The sequence below is a fragment of the Squalius cephalus genome (genome assembly GCF_949319135.1).
Source record: "Squalius cephalus genome assembly, chromosome: 6".
NCBI lineage: Eukaryota > Metazoa > Chordata > Actinopteri > Cypriniformes > Leuciscidae > Squalius > Squalius cephalus.
This window is the reverse complement of record NC_137127.1, coordinates 36105943-36127450: the sequence shown is the minus strand read 5'-3', so window position 1 is coordinate 36127450 and position 21508 is coordinate 36105943. Positions and strand designations below refer to the sequence as shown.

The 21508-nt window shown below is 37.5% G+C and overlaps 1 protein-coding gene across 2 annotated transcripts in view; it reads left to right on the top strand.

The window, feature by feature from the left end:
* The first annotated feature begins 3569 nt into the window (after nt 1-3569).
* Nucleotides 3570-21508, top strand: part of mafa (MAF bZIP transcription factor a) — a 161671-nt gene continuing 143732 nt past the window's right edge. The window contains exons 1-2 of one of the 2 annotated variants that reach the window (XM_079874242.1): nt 3570-4978; nt 11871-11933. In XM_079874242.1, coding sequence (XP_079730368.1) covers nt 4005-4978; nt 11871-11898 — 1002 coding nt within the window. In that variant the 5' untranslated portion in view covers nt 3570-4004 and the 3' untranslated portion in view covers nt 11899-11933. Of the gene's footprint in view, nt 4979-5665; nt 6703-11870; nt 11934-21508 lie in introns of those variants that run through there. The other variant, XM_079874241.1, reaches the window with a different exon arrangement.

Genomic DNA, 21508 nt, shown 5'->3' with positions numbered 1-21508 from the left:
ATAGGAGCTGTGCTCAAGAGTACATAAGTTTAAGTTCCGTCTTGCCGTCATGTTCTGATTCCATCATGTGGACTACTGTTATAGTAATTGTTTGCCCTTTCTGGAGATTGACAGTCCTGGTCATTGTATGATTTCACTACATGTCCTAGTCTATAGCTTTCTAATAAACCTGGAAATGCACACACTATGAATAATGTTTGTCTCTGTCCCTAATTGCTTTATTGAATGTTCCTCTATTGTTCGTCACTTTGTATAAAAGTGTCTGCTAAATGAATGATTGTATGAATGAATAAATACGTAAATAAATAAATAAATAAATAAATAAAAAGAGCAATATGAACATTCTTCCAAAAGTGTTTGTGTAGTTTGTAGACTGCAAATGGAGTGTTTTTAGGTCATGGAGTCATATCCTCTCCTTGAAAACTTTGATGCTCATCATTTTTCATTTTCAATGTGAATTTACAGAATCGAGATTACGGTAATATGCAGAGCATTTGGTTGCAACTGTGCGGTAAGCCCTCAGTAGGGCTGTTGACCGTTCGTATAATATGGAATCGTCCCGTATTTAAGACCTCAAAGTAGCAATCTGTATTAAACATATACGAACGCAGTTTGTCCCACACTGTTGTAAGTTAGGCTAAATAGAGAAAAATACAAGGTCTAGAGGCACGGTTTTCAAAAGTCGGACTTATTTTAACTTGAGCGCCGCGTTTTTAGGATGCCGTGTCATGCACGAGATGCTGCAAAGGAGGCAAGTGCAATGGTCAGTGCAGTGGAATGGTAAAACATGTTCTGTGTGAATGAATTTTATTTTTTTTTTAACTAAAGTGTATGGTATTTTTAAGGGAGGTTAAAGGCATGAGAAATGTACTTCCAGACATGGGGTGAGCAAGAAGATCAGGAAGGTGGTGCAGAGTGATGTGGTCATCAACTCGCATGTCAATTCACTTCATTCGGTCCTTGATTGTGTTTAAATGGAAGACTTCACACTGAGGGTGTGACCACCCACATGCCCTACAATTAGAGGTGAAGGTTGTGGGACACTTGTTGTAATTTTGCTCACTTATAGCATTTTTAAGACAAAAGTTCTCTCTTATAGGACAAGGGTTCCCAAGCCAGCCCTCAAGTTCCCCTCTCTTGCATGTGTTTGTTTCATTTATATAGTGGTATTATAAAATGAATAACTATATACTATATACTATCAGACTGGCTGTGATAAAGATTGTTTGGTGTCGGGCAGCCTTTTCACTTTCATTGTGGACGGTTAGAACACATTCATGCAATGCTGAAACCAATTTAAGCAAAACAAAATGTTACACTTTTAGGATTCTTTGCTGTTATGAGGCACAATTATCAGATTATCACATAATCTGTTTTGAGGCTGTCTTCCAAATGTATGCAGTATTTGGAATATAGAAGATTGTATGAGAAAACCTATTTTATTGTGTCTCTAATACAATGTTTTAGTTCATTTTGTGGAGCCATTATAATGCGTAATTTGTCTCATTCTATACACTAATTGAATTATTAAGTTGAACAAATTTAGCAACTGCATTGCTTTGTAAGGGCATAAAGAACAAATGCAGAGTTAAGGTAATGCAAATACAGTGCACATACTCATACAGTAACAGCTATTGATGTAATCATTCGTGGCCAGCGGTTGGAGAGATCATTACACTCGACTCAGTCCAACCTCTAAAAATACCAAGGATCCCAAGCATGAGATTATAGACTTTGCCAGAAAAGATACTGAGTAAATGATTATAGGCTTTTGTGAAGGGTAAGAAATGGTTGGTGCAGTGTCAAGCCTAACACAATTCACATAAGAGTTTTCCTAAACGGGTAACTCATTATTGCATGAACACATCCTCATGGATTTTAAATTCCTTTTTCTCTTTTTTTACTATTCTACAGACCATGGCACTGAGCTTTTAATTGGAATTTAGGAAAGACGAGAGCATAAGAACCATGAAATTAAAGATCAAGACAGGATCATTAATTAATCAGACAGGTATATTATGCAAAGCAAAATATGACTTTGTTCAAATAGTGTGCTCCTGCTAACTGAATACTCAAAGAATGAAAGGAGAGAAAAATCACTAAGAAATACTGCTGTAATCGACCCCTGACCTCCAGTAAAAGAGCAATGAACAGAAGAGTAGTTTAATATATCACTAGATGAGATAGATCTCACATAACTGATAAACAAGTTTTATAGCTTTTCTCTTGATCTATGGTTGAATCATTTGGTTGATCACTGAACTACAGCCTAATGTTCAGGCCTGGGTGAAAAGGGTGCAGATTTGAGTGAAAATGTGCATTACTTTTAAGAACTATTTTTGCCTCATCTGACATTTAGAAATCACACAAGCTAAAGTAGTCAGATTGATTTAGACATATGAAATCATATTTTGACTTGTAAACTGAGTTCACTCATCAAGCATATTTTAGGTAGGCTACCCTATAAAGTATTTGTACAGTACTTTACAGTACAGAACTACATTGGACTATGCAATTATTATAAATCAGAGCAGATCCGTCTGATTTTCCATCCCAAAAAGAATAGACAATCTTGCATATGATATAGTATCATGAAAATGTTGTTGTGTTCAGTGTTGTTATTATTTTTCATTCATGTCTACATAAAAGTGAATATAAAGTTTCACTTTCCAATAGTCTCAATATATCCACCCACTAGATCTAAATGGGGTAATTACATAGACTTAGGTTGTTTTTTTATACTGAGCTAATAATAAATAATATAACCTAACCCTAAAATGTTCTGCATTTTTACATAATAATAAAAAAAATAAAAAAAACTTTATTCATCTTATTTTTACACATTTTTACACAGTTTTTTACAACTGTGGATGGTCCCTCAGATGAGGTTTTGGAAGTTTTGACAGATTTAGCTCACTTATTGGTACAGACTTGTCTCCAAAATATGGTTAAGTAGATAACCACACACACACACACACACACACACACACACACACACACACACACACACACACACACATTTACTTCTCTTTATTTCCAGAAGGTGGCAATGTTGGGTTTTAAAAATGCCCATAAGGCTACTTCAAATAAGCACATCACTAACTTTATATATATATATATTATTATTATTTATTTTTTTATTAATGTAATTAAAATGACAATTATAATATGAATGTACGTTTTTTTTAAAAGTTAATTGTGACACACCAAATCATTTAAAGATAGTATTCAATGTCTAAAGATGTAACTGAAGTTATCCCTCTGACATGTGGCTATAGCCTACAATTTAAAATGTAAAAAATGCTTTGAATTAAAAGGATCTGCGATACTGGCGAAACTCATTGTTTAGAAACGTTATAGAACAGAAAAGAAAATCGTCTATGTTAGGCTACTAAATTTGATTTTACATTTTGCAAACGGTTAAGGAAAGAGTTAAATGTGTGAAACCCATTCAACTCTTTCCTCCTGCATTTCCAAAATGACAGTCAGCTGACGAGAAAAGTTTTGGTTTCCGAACCCATGATATGTTAAAGAGCTCTGAGATCCCGAGATCCCATTGGCTCGTTGAGAAACTGACGTCACGGCAGCTATAAAACTCAGCAATGCTTTTAAACTCTACTGTAGTGGGTCGAGTTTAAAAACTCTCTAAGCTCGATCTGTGTCAACATCATTTAGCGCACGTATTTCACGTTACACTTACCCGTTTGACTACGATGATGTCTGCTCTTCAGGAGTCACCAAAGTGTTAAATGTTTGAAATAGAAGGCCGCCGAAATCCACATGTAAAGAGAAGAGAAAGAGATCCAATGCATTTTTGCAAGAGACTGTGCCAAGGAGAGCTCATAATCTGGAGTTAGGAGAGCACTGAAAAGTCCTGTGCAGTATCTGTTTTCCTGCAAATAGTAAAGCATTTAAACATCATCAAGCTGGCTCACTCTCTTCCGACCCAGCCCGCTTTGACAGCTGCTCTTCACCCGCACTGGAGGACGGTCAGCAGCAAGAGGATGGCATCAGAGCTGGCACTGAGCAGCTCCGACCTGCCCACCAGTCCCCTGGCCATGGAATATGTTAATGACTTCGATCTGATGAAGTTTGAGGTGAAGAAAGAGCCACTGGAGCCCGATCGCAGCATCAGCCAGTGCAGCCGCCTAATCGCCGGGGGCTCCCTGTCTTCCACCCCGATGAGTACGCCCTGCAGCTCAGTTCCCCCTTCCCCGAGCTTCTCGGCGCCCAGCCCTGGCTCCGGGAGCGAGCAGAAAGCGCACCTGGAGGATTTCTACTGGATGACCGGTTATCAGCAGCAGCTCAACCCGGAGGCGTTGGGCTTCAGTCCCGAGGATGCGGTTGAAGCGCTGATTAACAGCACACATCAGCTCCAGAGCTTCGACGGCTATGCTAGAGGGCAGCAGTTTAGTAGCGCAGCCGGACCGGGAGGCGCCATGGCCGGGGAGGAGATGGGATCCGCCGCCGCGGTGGTGTCTGCAGTCATTGCCGCTGCTGCAGCGCAGAACGGGGCACCTCACCACCAGCATCATCATCATCATCACAGCCACCACCAACAGCACCAAACTCCCGGGGTCCCGTCCGGCAACAACTCCTCTTCCATCCACCACCAGCACAGCCACCTGGACGACCGCTTCTCGGACGAGCAACTCGTTAGCATGTCCGTGCGGGAGCTCAACCGGCAGCTGCGCGGCGTCGGCAAAGAGGAGGTGATCCGACTCAAACAGAAGAGGAGAACCCTCAAAAACAGAGGCTATGCCCAGTCGTGTCGCTACAAGAGGGTCCAACAGAGGCACGTACTGGAGGGTGAGAAGACCCATCTCATGCAGCAGGTGGACCACCTCAAACAAGAGATCTCCAGACTGGTGCGCGAGAGAGACGCGTACAAAGAGAAGTACGAGAAGCTGGTGAGCAACGGCTTCCGAGAAAACTCGTCGAGCAGCGACAACAACCCCTCATCCCCGGAGTTTTTCATGTGAGTTCCCTAAAAAAAAGCCTGAAAAAAAAAATCAATAAAGATTTTAAAAGTTTTTTTTTTTTTTTTTTTTTTTTTTTTTGCTTTGTTTTGGGGGTTTTAAGATCAAGGCTGACAACTTTTTATCGCTTTTATAAAGAACTGAAGTCAGTTCTTGAGTTTTGGGGGCTTGTTGTGCAACCAAACATTTTTTTTTTCTTTATGCAAATATTAATCTTTAAATTAGTTCATATTTTGATGTGTATGCATACACTTATGTTATTGACCTTCATTCACCTTTTGCATTTTTTGCCAAATAAGAAAGTTTGCTATATATATATACATATATATATTTTTTTTTTGTTGTTGTTGTTGTTGTTGCTTTTTTTGCTTTTTTTATTTTATTTTGTTTTTTTGTTTTTTTTTTGCCAAAGTCAGAGGATTTTCCCCCATTATCATCTCATGTCTTCTGCTTGCTGTTTTGTGACTTTACATGAGAGACATTATTGCTATATAAAGAGACATGTCATTGAAGTGCCTGCATGCTGGACATGTATGGTCTTTTGTTCTTACTTTATTCCCCATCCATTTTTTATGCGCTTGAAAATGAATTTCTACTTGGAAAAGAACTTTTGCTCAGCATGGCATTCATACATTTTTTTTTTTTTCATTTCCCGGTCACTTTTTTTGGAATACGGACTAAAAAAGTGCAAGGAGCCTCATGTCATCATCCTCCCCATTAAAAAGTTGATCCATACAGTTTCCATACATTTAATTCTCTGTTGAGAGCCAACTGGAAGCAGTGTTTCGAGGGAAAGAACAAGGACCTGGTTTCAAAAAGGAATTCTCCCTCTGGGACTTAAACAGTGTTGTTGCTAAGAGCGGTTTGTGTATTTAATGTCAAACGTTTGCATTTTGATAACTCTGGAATGAACTACTTTTCTTTTTTTTTTTTTTTTGCATCATATAAAAACAGTTAAAGGTAGCCCATGCCACAGGTTGACACAAAGAAGGAAGAGTGACTTAGAGTTTAGATGTTGCCTGTTCATTTTGTTCGAATTTTGGGAAGGCTCCAAGTTTGCATACAGCTGGATTTTTATCATGCGTAACTTGAGCTTTTTGCAGCATGTACTTGCAGTAAAAACAGCAGTTTGACAGTTGTAGTTCATGATGTAGCCTGCCATTTACTGTATTTTAAAACCAAAGTATTAAAGTAGAATTTCAAGTCAACATGGAAAATCATGCATTTAGACAAAAATGTCTGATCTATTTGGAATGAGTTGCACTAAATGTAGCTTGTAGCAAATTATATATCACATATTGGAATCTATCTAGAACGCTAATTTAAAAGGCACCCGTCATGGCTTTGCTGAAAACTAAAGGATATAATCTTATTTAGTTATATATTGTCAAGCAGGACTCGATTCTATCTTTTTCTTTCTCTCTTTCTTTCTTTTTTTTTTTTTTCTCTTTATTTCTTTTGATGTTAATAAATTCATTATTTACATGGCAATAATGTAGTAATCAATATTAAAATGTCTGGACATTGTTTTATGGTCAGGGATTGATACCCTGCTTACCGTTCATCAATAAATTCTTAAAACTATGTTAATTATTATTATTATTTTTTTTTTTCATATATATTTTGCTGTGCAAAATTATTTTACCCACTAACCGTATGTGATGTTCATATATGCTTTTTTTCATTTCATACAATATGATATGCAATAAAAATGTAATTTGGGCCACTTAAAGTCTGCTTTCTCTGGATATTGTTTGTTAAAGTTTTATTAGATTTTTTTAAAGATCATTAGTTGTTTTAATCATAACTCTTGTTAGCAGCCTGGTTTTATTAGTCTTATCCAGTGCATGCATTGCACAAAAACATGTTTGGCATCTCAAAACTATGTAAATAGCTTTAGCTGTTATCATATAGTTGTTTGCTCATAAACTCATAAGTATTCTCTGGAAAAGTCCACAAGATCACATTGCTGCAGCCAGCACGTAATGTTTGATAGAATACAATGCATTTTATTGCAGACAATGCTCTAACATTCCAAAGTTTGACAATGCAATTCGTCTCAATGCAATGGACTTTGCTTTATGTTTAGAATGAATTTATAGTGTCAACTTTTTACCTTTTATTTAGTGACTCACAAGAGAAATTGTGGATTACTTGATGAAAGTGAACTCTTTTAACTGCATGGGTGTTAGGCTATGTATGCTGTGTGTTGCACAGATGTCAAACTCCTGGAACAGCTATATGTTCAGGTATTGAGGTAAAAAAAAAAGAAAAACAAGAGATCCATTTAACAGCAAATGTAAATGGTTGTAGTGCAGTTATCAAAGACCAGCATGTTTATGCATCTGCCTAGGACATGCATGTTTATATAAGGGCATAGTTGTCAGAGTTCTCAACTGGTGAGTCACATAGGCATGTTCTGATAGTGCCGCGGACAGTAGGAAAAAGTCTGTGCTAAATGCAAATAGTAAAACAATTAAGCCACGTCCACCAATTTGCACAAACTATGCCGTAGTTTTTCTGAAATATTTTCCTATTCATCTTGTTATGGTAATAATTTTGAATATTGCTGGGCTTAAGCAGTTGGTGTTAATATTAATAAACTCAGATTGATTTTCTTAGGACATTTTGTTTACCTTTGTATGACAAACAATTTAGGTACTGTGTTGGCTCAACACTTGCTCGGGGAACCACTGTACTAGTGAAAGTGTTTTTGGAGGTCAGAGTGAACATTCATATCCTGTATGTGTGCAATAGGTTTTTTTTTTTTTTTCTTCCACTGTTAGACATGTGCCATCTGACCACCACTGATGTAAGGACATTGGTAGTATTAAAAATCATAATAATAATAATAATAATAATTAAAAAAAAAAAAAAATCCCAGAGATGCACACACAAAAGGTGCACACAAAGAAAGGACAAATTAAAAATATCAAATTAAAGGACAAATTAAATAGGCTATATAAATATTCTTATATATTATTCTTAATAAATTTGTCCAGAGATTTGCTTTTTATTTACTGATTCTCTGCCTTTCCTTCATGTGAATGAAGCGACTTTATTGTCTGCGGCTTTATTGTCCACCTCTTCTGAAACAAAGCTGTGGAGGTGGGAGCATGAGATCGGGCAAGAGAATATAGCTGAAATGTTGAAATGATTTGAAATGTAATTTTTCCCAATGATTAATCGCTCAGAAAGGGCCCAGCTTGAGCCATTTAAAAATTATAAATTATGAATCTGTATTGCTGCAGCAGTATCCATACTGTTTTTTTTTTTCCGTTTGTTTGTTTTGTTTTTTAGCATGCATGCGAAAACTGCAATTTATAACAAATCTGTCTCTCATGCGTACTAAGAGGAAAGGGTTCAGTATTAGTATTTTGAGTTGCCAAAACCCTAAATGTCTCAAACTTCGTGTGCACTGAAGACATTTATTAAGGAAAACACAAGTTGTAAGTAACACTACATTCCTATGATTTGATCTGCTTTCTTCGATTTGAAATGTATTTATGTTGTCCTAAAACATTTACACTTTATGGTACGTAAAATCTTGCTGTTGCAATTACTACACGATTGGACTGTTATGTTATGATCCTTATTTTTGGAAATACTTTTATTTATTTATTATTATTTTATTTGTATTCAATGTGGAAGAGAAAGGGGAACTATCTCTTCATTGAATCAATGAATGTTTCACTGAGTTCTCTGCAAGATCAAATCCAAGCATTAGTGAAGGTGTATTTCAGTGTGTGAGTGTATGTGTTTACAGAGGATGCGTGGAGGTCAGTGAGCGAGATGTAGAAACGTGCACAGTCATTACAGAGATCTTTACCCTCAAGGGAGACCTTATTCATTTCCTGTACCAGTTCTTAAGTCAAATGTATACACACATAGGTGTTGCAGTCTTCGTATGGATACGCAGCTATACCTTTCATCCATTTTCACTTTTAATCAGCTATAACAACAGCTTTGCTCAACAAATTTGCCCAGCGATTTTACATTATTTTGATTAGTTGACTGAATGCAATTACATTGTCATCAATATCCATGTTCGTTGCTGGATGGACTGAACTTTTATTAGTATTTGGTGTATGCTACGTCACAGACAGACAGACAGACAGACAGACAGATAGACAGATAGATAGATAGATAGATAGATAGATAGATAGATAGATAGATAGATAGATAGATAGATAGATAGATAGATGGATAGATGGATGGATGGATGGATGGATGGATGGATGGATGGATGGATGAATGAACAGAGCAGTTTTGGAAGTCTTTTGGCTTGTGGGTGAACTTGAAAGAGCTCTCGGAAAGATGTGCACACACTTTGAAACTGTGTGTCAGATTGTTGGGGTTTTCCAGCGATGCACAGACGCAATAAAGATGAAAATGATGCATGTGTGATACAGAGAGAGAAAGAGAGAGAGAGAGTGAGACATCATCGGTTAAAAAAAAAGTCTTTACTTAGTCTTTTATCTGGACTGTGAGATCCAATTTGAAATGAGTATTACATGATTTACAATTGTAACAATTGTTATGCAATAATGTATAATGAACATTGCTTTTGATAAATATTGCCTTTAATTCAGATAGCATTCATCATACAGCTTCCTTTTTAATAAAGGGTTTATTTTTTGAAAGCGGAAAGTGTGTTGATGTGTGTCAATACATGTCTCTACTCAGAAACATGCACAGAAAATACATTTGTTGGCCTTTTCTGTGTACTTTGTAAAATCATCAGTAATCTTCATCATCTTCATCATTCATAATCTTTCATCAGTTATTTGACATTGAACTCTTCAGTACTCTCGAGTAATTTTATAGATTTGAAAATGTGCCTAAATAAAGCCACAGTCATAAATATTATAATATTTATGATATTATTATTTTATTTCAGGGTTAGTGTTGAGCGTTTGAAATGAATGCTACAGTATAATAATTGTTTCAGTTTTCATTTAATTAAATTAATGTTGTTGTTTTTTTTGTTTTGTTTTTTCGAAGCTGGTAATTGTGATTTATAGCTTAATTGTTTTATTGCATCTACAGACAGCAATACAATTAAACACAATACCTCCTATATTATTTACAAAATTCTCAACTTGGTAATTTAGACATTCAATTTTCTTCAGCAATTGCTGATCATTATATGTTTGAAATGAATCAAAATAGTCATAGAAACATTTTTGTGGAACTCATGGGGTGACATAAAATGCATGATAATAACTATGCTCTCACACAACATAACACATCACTGTCACACATTACTTATACTATTAAAACAAAGTGGTGTAAAAACAAACAATTTAATGTCATTTACATTTTTGCTTTTTTTTCTGCAGGCTATATCTATGTTCAGATCACACTATACAGGTGCTGGTCATAAAATTAGATTATCATCAAAAAGATGATTTATTTCAAGAATTCAACTTAACAGGTGAAACTAATATATTATATAGACTCATTACATGCAAAGTGAGATATTTCAAGCCTTTATTTGTTATAATTTTGATGATTATGGCTTACAGCTTATGAAACCCACAAAATCAAAATTAGAATATTACATGAAATCACACAGTAATTACACAGTGATACCATGGTCATTGAAGCAGGTTTTGGTTCCTTTGGCAGTGTGGGCAGGTGCAAATCCTGCTGGAAAATGAAGGAAGCATGAAGTGCTCTGGAAATGTCCTGGTAGACGGCTGCGTTGACTCTGGATTTAATAAAGTACAGTGGACCAAAGTCCTCTTTTCTGATGAGAGCAAATTTTGCATCTCATTTGGAAACCAAGGTCCCAGAGTCTGGAGGAAGAATGGAGAGGCACACAATCCAAGATGCTTGAAGTCCAGTGTGAAGTTTCCACAGTCTTTGTTGGTTTGGGGAGCCATGTCATCGGCTGGTGTTGGTCCACTGTGCTGTCCACTCAACGCAGCCGTCTACCAGGACATTTTCAGAGCACTTCATGCTTCCTTCAGCAGACAAGCTTTATGGAGAAGCTTCCTTCATTTTCCAGCAGGATTTGCACCTGCCCACACTGCCAAAATAACCAAAACCTGGTTCAATGACCATGGTATTACTGTGTAATTACTGTGTGATTTCATGTAATATTCTAATTTTCTGGGATTTTGATTTTGTGGGTTTCATAAGCTATAAGCCATAATCATCAAAATTATAACAAATATCTCACTTTGCATGTAATGAGTCTATATAATATATTAGTTTCACCTGTTAAGTTGAATTCTTGAAATAAATCAACTTTTTGATGATATTCTAATTTTATGACTTGCACCTGTATATGCTGACTGTGTGTGAGTGCAGTGTTTAAAATATTGATGTGTCTTAAAAGTGCGAGTTGAAATGTAGACTGAACATTGTTCATCAAAATATCCAGCATCTGTCTAAAAACTTGTTTGTTTTTTTGACATGTCAAATTTCCAAAAAAAAAAAAAAAAATTGAATGTCACTTTCCATCAGTAATGAAAATTAAATGGCTCACATATACAGCTTTTTTCATTACTGTAAAACTAGATCGAAGAAGAGATTGTTGCATCTTCTGTTATTTCATTATAGACACACACCTCAGTGAAACCTATTCATCAGAAAAATAATAATGTCAGATTTAGCTTTTTTTCCAGCACAGATTAATCAAGTATGAACAACTTGCAGTTTGTTATGTCTCTGCCTGTTCATCTTGTTATATAATATATTTCAATAATATAATAAAATAATTTCATCTTAGTATAATCTCTTCGCAAAGATCATTGTAAGAAATGTGTTAAATCATAGTGAACTCACAATTTCCATTTAGTTTATGTATTATGACATATCCCCCCTCCCCCTCTCCCTCTCCCTCTCCCTCTCCCTCTCCCTCTCTCTCTCTTTCTCTGTCAGGTCTTCCAGAAAGTTCCTTCATCTGTGACCGTGAGCTCTCTAAGCCTGGCCTTGATGAGTGAGGTAAAACAATTTCACCTGTATCTCTGACACACTAAAATACCACAGTCTGGAAATAAACACAAAATTAGCCATGATTTTAATTTCAGAGGTACTGTGTTTATTTTTATTGAAATTCATTCTGGAAAGTCTGTTAAAACGTGCTATAACTGAATAGTGTGATAAAAAAAAGCATATATGAAATCATAAAAAGCAGTGATATTTTCCAGTGTGAATCCCAATGTGCATGCATTAATATTTCTCAGGGCAATCTACATTTTTATTTAAAATAACATTGACTGAGTACCTAACTCTTTACCTGACGTACACCTTGCAGTGAGGCTGGTACTTCCTAAAATGCTGTACGATACATTTTTCTCACTTTACACTCGACTATAAGCAAGAGTAAATTCACCTTCCCATAGGCCGAACTCTCAGTGCTGGGGTGATGGATTTCTGTAAGCCCAGTTGAAGCACAATCCATCTTTCTCCAGGCTCAGTGTGTACTCTTCTAGGACTACACCAATGACATCTCACTGGAGCACCTTGTGCACCTCGCTCCTGGGTAGAGACTGCGCTCAGAGCTGTCAGGGATTAAGGTGTTTGTGTGGAACATTGCTGAATCATAAAAGGGCTTTTAGACCAAAGTTCTCCATGTCCACCGCAGCCAAACCAACCGTGATTTATTCAAAGGCGTTGTGCCTTTTAGAACAAGGTAAAAAGTCAAAGATCTTGTGTCCTATGTTTTGGGTTTAAATGCAGGTATAAAAAGTTGTATAAAATGGATAGGTTTAGGTAAAATCTAAATGGATGAGTCATATTCAAAACTGCTTTAAAAATAGACTATACATAAACACACAACGTAGTGCACACAGTGGTGCTTATGTTTATGGATATATATGCAGCATTTCCTGTTTCCTTTTTTATTAATACTTTCAATAAAAATAACAAAAAGGCCAAACAAATAAATAAATAAATAAATAAATCAGGCATTATGAATTCTAGAATATTGAACCTAGTTGATTCAAACCACTAAAAATGTCTATAGTTCAGTTAATTAACTACATAACTTTGCGGATGTCATATATTGTGGATGATGTCAGAGACTAGCGTATATTGTTATTATTATTCTTATTACTAATATTAAATGGAGTTATTGAACATTAGAATTGCTTCTGCTTTTGCTGTCGCTTTGCCCTTAAACAGTATTTTTAGTGTCATAAAAGTCACCATGAAATTAAAATAGACAATTCTTTTTTTTTTTTTTATGAATATTGCAGTATTTATTATAAATGATTTGTCCGTGCATGACTTTGTAATCAAAATAACTTTCCCTCCCTCTTGCAATGACATCTCTTTTCTGATGATGTGCTTACTTCAAAGTGGTACAACCTGTCAATCACATGAAATCGATCCAACAATCCAATCAATTCCCAATGAACAAAATCAAGTCTCGTGCTATATGTATATTTTTTCTTGGTCTCGAAGCAGTTTCACTCGTATATACGTCACAATAGGGAAGAAAAAAGACTATATCACAGCTTCATGTCGACTAAGTAACCAAACGGAATTACAATTGTTTCAAACTTTTTGAAATGGTCTGGATGTTCAAATAAATGTCACAGAGCAATTTGCACACAGTCACATAGTTTCCACTTTCAGGGAAATTAACCTACAAATTGTTTACATAAAGTTGTTTGTCTGTGCAAATTAAGATGAGATAGAAGAAAGTATTTGACACCCAGTTGTTCTCGAATCTTTGTCAGTTCTGATGGAGGTTTACCCTTCGTTTCTCTGCACTTCAAATTCAATGTCCATTTAGCATGTTCCTGTTTCTCTATCTCTCTCATACTAATCTGTATAATGAGGATGAGATGTTAATGTCATGTCGTCCTTCCCATAATGCTCTGTGTTCCCGTCCCCATTGTCTTTAAGTAGAGCACAGGATCAGGGCTGGCTAGGCTCCAGCCTCACTTAACTCCGCCAGGGAAAAATGAGACGGACCTGTCGGAGATGACAAGGACAAATCAGCATTCAATGAAGTGCTTTAAGTGCTGTTGTTTCCAAAAGCCATTGGAGTAGCTGTGAATTAGTTTCCCTTTAGAGGCAGGTGAGGAAATTTGCTGGATAAACACTCAGGAATGACGGGACATAGAGAACACAGGAATGAAAAACATGATGATAGGTGTCTTACATAAACCTGCTCTGTTATTGCACACAAAGGAGAGTGGGTTACCATGTCTTCAGAAACAAAAATGATGAAGGCATCTTAGTAGAGTGGATGTTACACAAACAATGGTTTTGGACCTGTCTTCCTACCTTGTTAAACTGCCCCAAAAGCAGAATTTTACAGGATTTAGACACAGTCTAGGACTGGGATTGGCCTTGTATGTCGTTTGCGTAAAGGGCCTTTATCCATGTATATGAGAAAATACAAGTGAACATTGAGTAGCCTTTCTATGTAGGCTTAGTGTTAGTAAGAATGGAGAATGGTGCCTGTCTTTAGCAGGGAAACTTTTTTGTCACATGACTTGGCTTTCCACTGCGATTGTGGGTGTCATTCAATGAGTGTAATTTTGTTGTAAGAGTATGACTTGTCTGTGGCGAGCAGGACGAGGCCGAGGGCCGTGAGAGGGCGGCACGAGGCACCGGTCTCGTATCTCTCACGGAGGAGCGACGTCAGTGAAGAGCGAGAGAGGAACAGGCCTGAGTTTTATTTGATGTTTTGTTCCTGTTTCGTGTGGCCAGCAGTCGTCCGCGAGGGGCTGCTGGCTTATACTTTCATTTTTGTATTGGTTTATTTATTTATTAAAATATTTGAATGTTCGCTGGTTCCCGTCTCCTTCTTCCCGTAACATCTGAACTGCGTTACACTGGTGCCGAAACCCGGGAAGAAGGAGGAACGCGCTGTCAAAGAGCCCTCGCCACTGTGGGGAATCCGCGGTGCCATCGAGCATGGCGGGCAGCTTCCGTCGCCATGGACGCTCGAGGAGGTGCGCTGGAGTGAGTTGCCGGGGGGACGGTCGAGCTCGCTGCTGACCGCCTGGGTGCTGAAGGGGCGGCTGCCGTCCGTTAGGGAGCGGAGGAGTCGCCGCCGTTCGCTGTGGGCCGGAGTCTGCTGCCATCCGCCATGACGGGGAGGAGCAGGGAACGGGGGACTCCTGCCGACTGCCTGAACACGAAGGAGCCGTCACCATCCACCAGGCGGCGGAGGAGTGTTGAGCTGTCCACCGAGGGCTATCCAGCGCCACCGCCAGGCACCGCGGAGAAGATCGCCCAGCTGGTGGAGGGCCAGATGGCAGCCCGTTATGGGAACCGGACCAAGATTTTTTTTTCCTCTCTCCCCTCTCTCGTCTCTGTCGCTCCTCATGCTTCCGTCTCCTTTTCTCTCGCCTCGTCTGTCCATACCCCCAGGTACCGCAGCCGCCATGTCCGGTCTCCCCGGAGAAGGGGGAGGGGGGGGAGTAGAGCGCAGTCTCGTGGGTACCCCCCGGCCTGCGAGTGGCGATGGGGGTATGTGGCGAGCAGGACGAGGCCGAGGGCCGTGAGATGGCGGCACGAGGCCGGTGGCGTGATTACTGAAGAGCGACACCTGTGCGACGTACCGGTCTCGTATCTCTCACGGAGGAGCGGAAGCATAAAGGAGGAGCGACGACAGTGAAGAGCGAGAGAGGAACAGGCCTGAGTTTTATTTGATGTTTTGTTCCTGTTTCGTCTGGCCAGCAGTCGTCCACAAGGGGCTGCTGGCTTATACTTTCATTTTTGTATTGGTTTATTTATTTATTAAAATATTTAAATGTTTGCCGGTTCCCGCCTCCTTCTTCTCATAACATCTGAACTGCGTTACAGTGTCCTTTCAAACAAAATACGATTAACAAAACAACCGAAACCTTATCTTAAAATCTGGAAGCAATGATTCGTTGATGAGTATGTTGTTGAAGTCCCAATCTGGAGTTTGTTTCCCATGCAACGATGTAACTTGCTACTTAACCACCGTAGTAAAATGTATCACTGTAGAAACTAACTAGCTAGGTGCAACTGTTTCCCGAGAGTTGTCGTTTAAGCAACACAAATTTGCAATGCTATTTTCCATGCTATTTACTTATGTTTGTTGGAACTATGGTTTTGGAAAACGCTCAATCGTTGAACTAATTTAGTAAACTTGTGACCACAGTTGGCTAGTGATGTTTTCAGGAAACACACCCGTTTGTTTGTTAGGCTGTTTAGGGCAGTGTTGTAGTCCAGCTCATTCGAGTCCAAGTCCATGCCAAGACCTGACTATTCAGAGTCAAGAATGAGTCAAAATGCTCTAAAGTCCATTAAAAGACCAAGACCATAAAAAAATTGACTTGAGTACTACAGTACTGGTTTAGGGACTGAAAACCTAAAAAGGAAAGTCTGTTCAGAAGCGAAGCAAGTTATGATATTGCACAAAAGGTTTGTTATAGTGGAAAAGCTTATTCAGATTATTAAAATGTTCTTCACACAAAAGAAAAAAAAAAAATCATCACTACATAAACCCCCTTTTGGAACCTTTAATTTTAAGAGTGTAGTCAAATGTTTATTTTATGTTGGCTTTAATAAACAACAGATCTACAAAAAAAAGCATACACACACATTTTCTAGATGAAAAAAATCTTCAGTTAACCTACAAAAATAGACACTCTCTGGTGCATGTGTTGAAGAAAATTCGCCTTATGGGCTGCCCTGACTCCTCCATCGCACATGGCAATAGTTCAGACACTAGTGGGGGGACAAAAGGACACTGTAACTGCTGAGGTAGGAGAAAACGAGCGAATCCCTGGGAGGACAGTGTGAACACACACTCTCCTGTCGGGGTGTTGCATTCACGACATCGGCCATAAGGAGGGTGAAGTGAGATGTGACTGGCGGTTGAAACTTTTCTTTCACTGATCTGGCCAGTCTCGCTGATGAAGTGTCACATACTAACTGTGGTGCCAAAAACACCATATATCACACCCACCACACTTCTGTATTTCTGCAACACCCTTCTCTTTTAGCATAACAGCTCTAATATTCGTTATACTGGGGCACTGTATGAAATCAACCTGTTCCTGTATCTGATGAAAGGCTGGGTATCACCAACTACCTCTCAATACGATACATATGGACAAAATATGTTATAATGCAATACATGCCTCATGCTTTGAATTTATGAAAACTAAAACTAAAATTGCAAACATGCTGCAGTCAGTTCCTCTTGAACTGTTTGCTTTACCTTGGTTTGTCACAGAAATGGCTCACTGAGAAATGCCTGTGTTTCATAAATGTTTTAGGGTTTGTGCTTATTTATATGGCTTGCATCTTCATTTATTGGACTGTTCAAAACAATATGAATGTACACATGCTGTTTTTTCAGCATATCATGATATGACTTACTGTATGTACTGTAACCTTTAAAAACGCGACTCAAGATATCTGTGTTCTGTTGTTCCATCAGTTGCACTTTATCTTGCTGTTGTTGAACACAAGAGCACATTAGTGGCATAATTTTTTCTGGATTTGTTACAATGCCCAGCCTTGCTCTATGGTAAAGCACCGTGGCATTATTGGCACAATATGACTTTCTGTGAAGCTGCATTGAAACAATGAGTAATGAATAGCGTTGTACAAAAAGACTTGACAACACGTTTTTTGCTGCAGAGATGGAAAGTCACTTTGTGCAGTGTCCATGCACTTAAAAAAAACAAAAAAACCCAACAACCTCAGACTGTAAAGTACCATCAAAATGCTACTGTAACAAACCACATAATTAACAGAAATTGTTTAAAGTTGACAAAGATGTTACATTCTTAGAATTATTATGTTTTGATGTTCCTATACTATCTCTGTTAGTGACCTGAAGTGATAAATTAATTCAAAACCCATCCACTTCAATTCTGGTCCAGGGTCTCTCTGTGTTCCAGCAGGACAGGACGACCCAGACTTGCTGTGTCCGCCTGATCTTCCAGCCACCTGCTCCAGGCGAAGGAAACTAGAGACGGAGGCTGATGGTCTATATTTAGATGTGCAGGCAGCAGACGCTGTATTTGGCTTTAAGGTTAAAAATATGGATATCTATGTACAGTCAGGCCAGAGTACAGTACGATGCATTGAATACCGTCTTCACCCGAGTCTATTTTAGCTTACCGGCTCTGATCTTGAGCTTCTGATCTCTCTATGTGTGTGTGTTTTGTAGCACAGCCTTACTTCCTTTTTCCTTAAAGGTAACTGTTCTCAAGAGAGGGAGTGTACAAATACTTTTCTTTAAAACAGCAAAGTACGCTGAATTTGAAATTGTGGCTTTAGCTGTGTAATAGAGAGGGTGTCATTTTAGCTTGAATCCATTAGTTATAGCTTCAACCTCGGGGAATTTAAGGTTCTAGAGCTTATCTGTTCTTTGAATTTATGATATCAATCCTCAATATATAATTATTTCATAAAAAAAAAAAACAACAAAAAAACCCAACAACAACGTTATTTCAATTTAACTACACTCAGAGTATAAAATTATTTTGGGGTCTGATTAAATATTTTAATATGCATAGTCATTATAGTTACAAAACATTGAATTGGTCCAAAATGAGCAGTAGCTTGCCAATTGCCTTTTTTTTTTTTTTTTTTTTTTTTTGACAAGTGAAAACATTTGCTGGAAACAATGCAATTATCTGCACTGTTAGCAGAGAACAGCACAATAATTAATTTGTCAAAAGGAAAACAAAAATATTATTATACAGTTATTATATAGTTATTATACAATTTAAATATTAACCAATACATGTTTTAAAATGCCCTGCCAGTATAAATAGTCATTTTGGGCACTGGAAAGTACTCTGAAACAGTGTGAGATTAGTCAGTTGTGTGTGAGTATAATTATACTTTATTCATAGATTTTATTCAGTTTAATGAGGAATGATTTAAGAGTTATTAATCTATTATACAGCTATGTCACGTGACAGGACATAGCTTTCCAGAAATATTTATTATCAACTATTTGTGTCATCTATTTTGTTTCTCATATTTGTATGCTGGGTTGTGTTTTGCTGCATTAAAATGTACAGTGGGCCATTCATTTCCAATTCTTTTTTATGTGTTAAAAAAAAAAGAGAAAACTTTGCACTTTAACATACATTTGGTCCCACCTAAACTTGCTGATCAGCAGAATTTAGTAAAATGTATTCAAGGAGAAGTTTCATCTCCGTTTCCCTCAGCACTGCCCGCGGTGAACCCTCTTCCTCTGCCTCTCCACTTCCATCATTTGCTTGTTAGTATTATTCTGTGTGTCTAATTAAACTAGCTCTTCATAAGTGCTGTTTTACCGAAGGCATCTAGCATATATATATATATATATATATATGCTGTTGTTCTGTACAGTATCCTCACATGCCTTTTGTTTGGGTAATTGTGCTCTTTTTTGACTATTTCCTGCCAAAAGTTGAAATGTGAGGTCATTATAGAGTTCTCCAGAACCCGTCTGCCTGCAGGGTAATGGGACGCAATTAGAGAGATGTAGTCATGAACATTCAGCAGTGGGTTCGACAGGCACTCTGTGGCATGTGTTATGAAGCTGTGGTCTACCACCTTTTAGAGAATTTAAATCATTTCACAACAATTATTATTTGGAGTTACATCTGGACAGTTGTACAGGAAATAATACTCTCCAAAAGCTTGTAAATGATCATTTTAGGGAAGTCTTATTTTTCTTTTCGCAATCAGTCATTTTAATTAACAATCAATTAATTGCTTATACTTAATACAAATGTTCTAATGATTTCAAATACCATGTAGTCTATATTTAAGTGAACATTGGTATTTGTATATTTTAATATACAAGAGGAGATTTGAGGAGATTCTCCCTTCCATGTAAAGCGCTTTGAGTACCTAGAAAAGTGCTATCAAAATGTAACGAATTATTATTATTATTGTTAATTTTGGTGAATATTGGTATTTTTTCCTCTATTAATAGATTCTGAGTAAGCTGTATTTAAATACATTAATGTTAATAATGGATGCAAGTTTTGTTTATGTGTTCATTGTTTATATCATTAACACAGAATTCAGCTTTTGACCAATGAATTACCATGCATTTTTGCTGAACATACTGATAAGTTATGATAAAAGACAATTAAAAAGACAATTGTATACAATTATGGTAAATTTAGAGTAAGTCTAAAAATATATTTTGGCTCAGACTAATGACAACATCAGATACAGCCATTGCATGATGACTGCCACCAGGGCCGGAGTGGGGCCACGTTTCAGCCCGGGAGTTTCAGGCCCACAAGACCAGCCCACTTTTTCCATGGTGGAATTCCAAATTAGCACTTTTTCCAAATTGGATAAATGAAGCAACGTTCAGCTCTTGCTATTGTGTAGTTTGTATTAATACCATGGTTCAACAAATAATGTAAAGGTTAAATAATAATTCACTTAGACTTTATAAGAAGCAATTGCTACTTTATATCACGCAGTTCTGACTTTATATCTTGCAATTCTGACTTTATAAGAAGCAATTGCGACTTTATTTCACACAATTCTGACTTTATAACACGCAATTGCAACTTTATATCGCACAATTCTGACTCTATATCTCGCAATTCTGACTTTATATCTTGCAATTCTGACTTAATATCTCGCAATTCTGTGAAATAAAGTCAGAATTGTGAGATAAAAAGTCGCAATTATCTTTTAAAATGTTTTATTCTGTGGCGGAAACAAGCTTCCATACCTCCTGGCCTCTTCCTCCCATCCATCCTCCCTGACGCGTACGGTAGGGCCGGCCCAGCTATCGGTAGGCGCCGGTGGTGCGTGCCGCCAGGGGCGTAGCAGCCATTCTAAAAGTGGGGGGGACAAAAGCTGTATGTGATGGTGATGATCATAACAGGGTTTTTCCAGGCTCAAAATGAGGCGGAGGTGGTAAAATCCTAATAATGAAAATGTGTATTTTTTTGTAGATCATCATATACCCTAATGTGTTTCCCACATTATTTTTGTGGGTGGAGCTTGGTACCTCTAGGGGGGTCCGGAGGAATGCCCCCCCCGGAAGAAAATTTTGTACATTTTAAAGATAAATTCATTAATCTGGTTCACTTTGAGTCACCCGAATCCACTGTTAAAAATAAATAATCCACCCGCCAACCACCCATATTCTTTGATTTAGATATCTGCATCTGATCATCACATTACAATTATTCAAATTCTTAGTGTTAACTTAAGCATGACAATATGGTAACATATCACACTGAAGTGATTTAAAATGAACATTTATTTAAAATAAAAGTTCTTCTTTTGGCAAAATTACATTTCCTTAATAGCATAAACAGAAGCTTTACTCCCTTCAAATTGTCAATGTTTCATTACATCACTGTTTGAAAACACTCATTTTTTGTACCTTTATAAAGGGCATTTTCCCCCTAATTTTATACAACAGAGATTTTATTTAAATATAGGCTATCAATAAAACCTAAATCAATGTATTTACAAAGTTTTAATATTATTTTGGTCACCCGACGTCGCAACCGAAATTTAACCAAATATCAACGTCTTACATTGCGTAAGTTACCTGATGGGAATAATCTGTTATGTCTCATTTAGCAGAT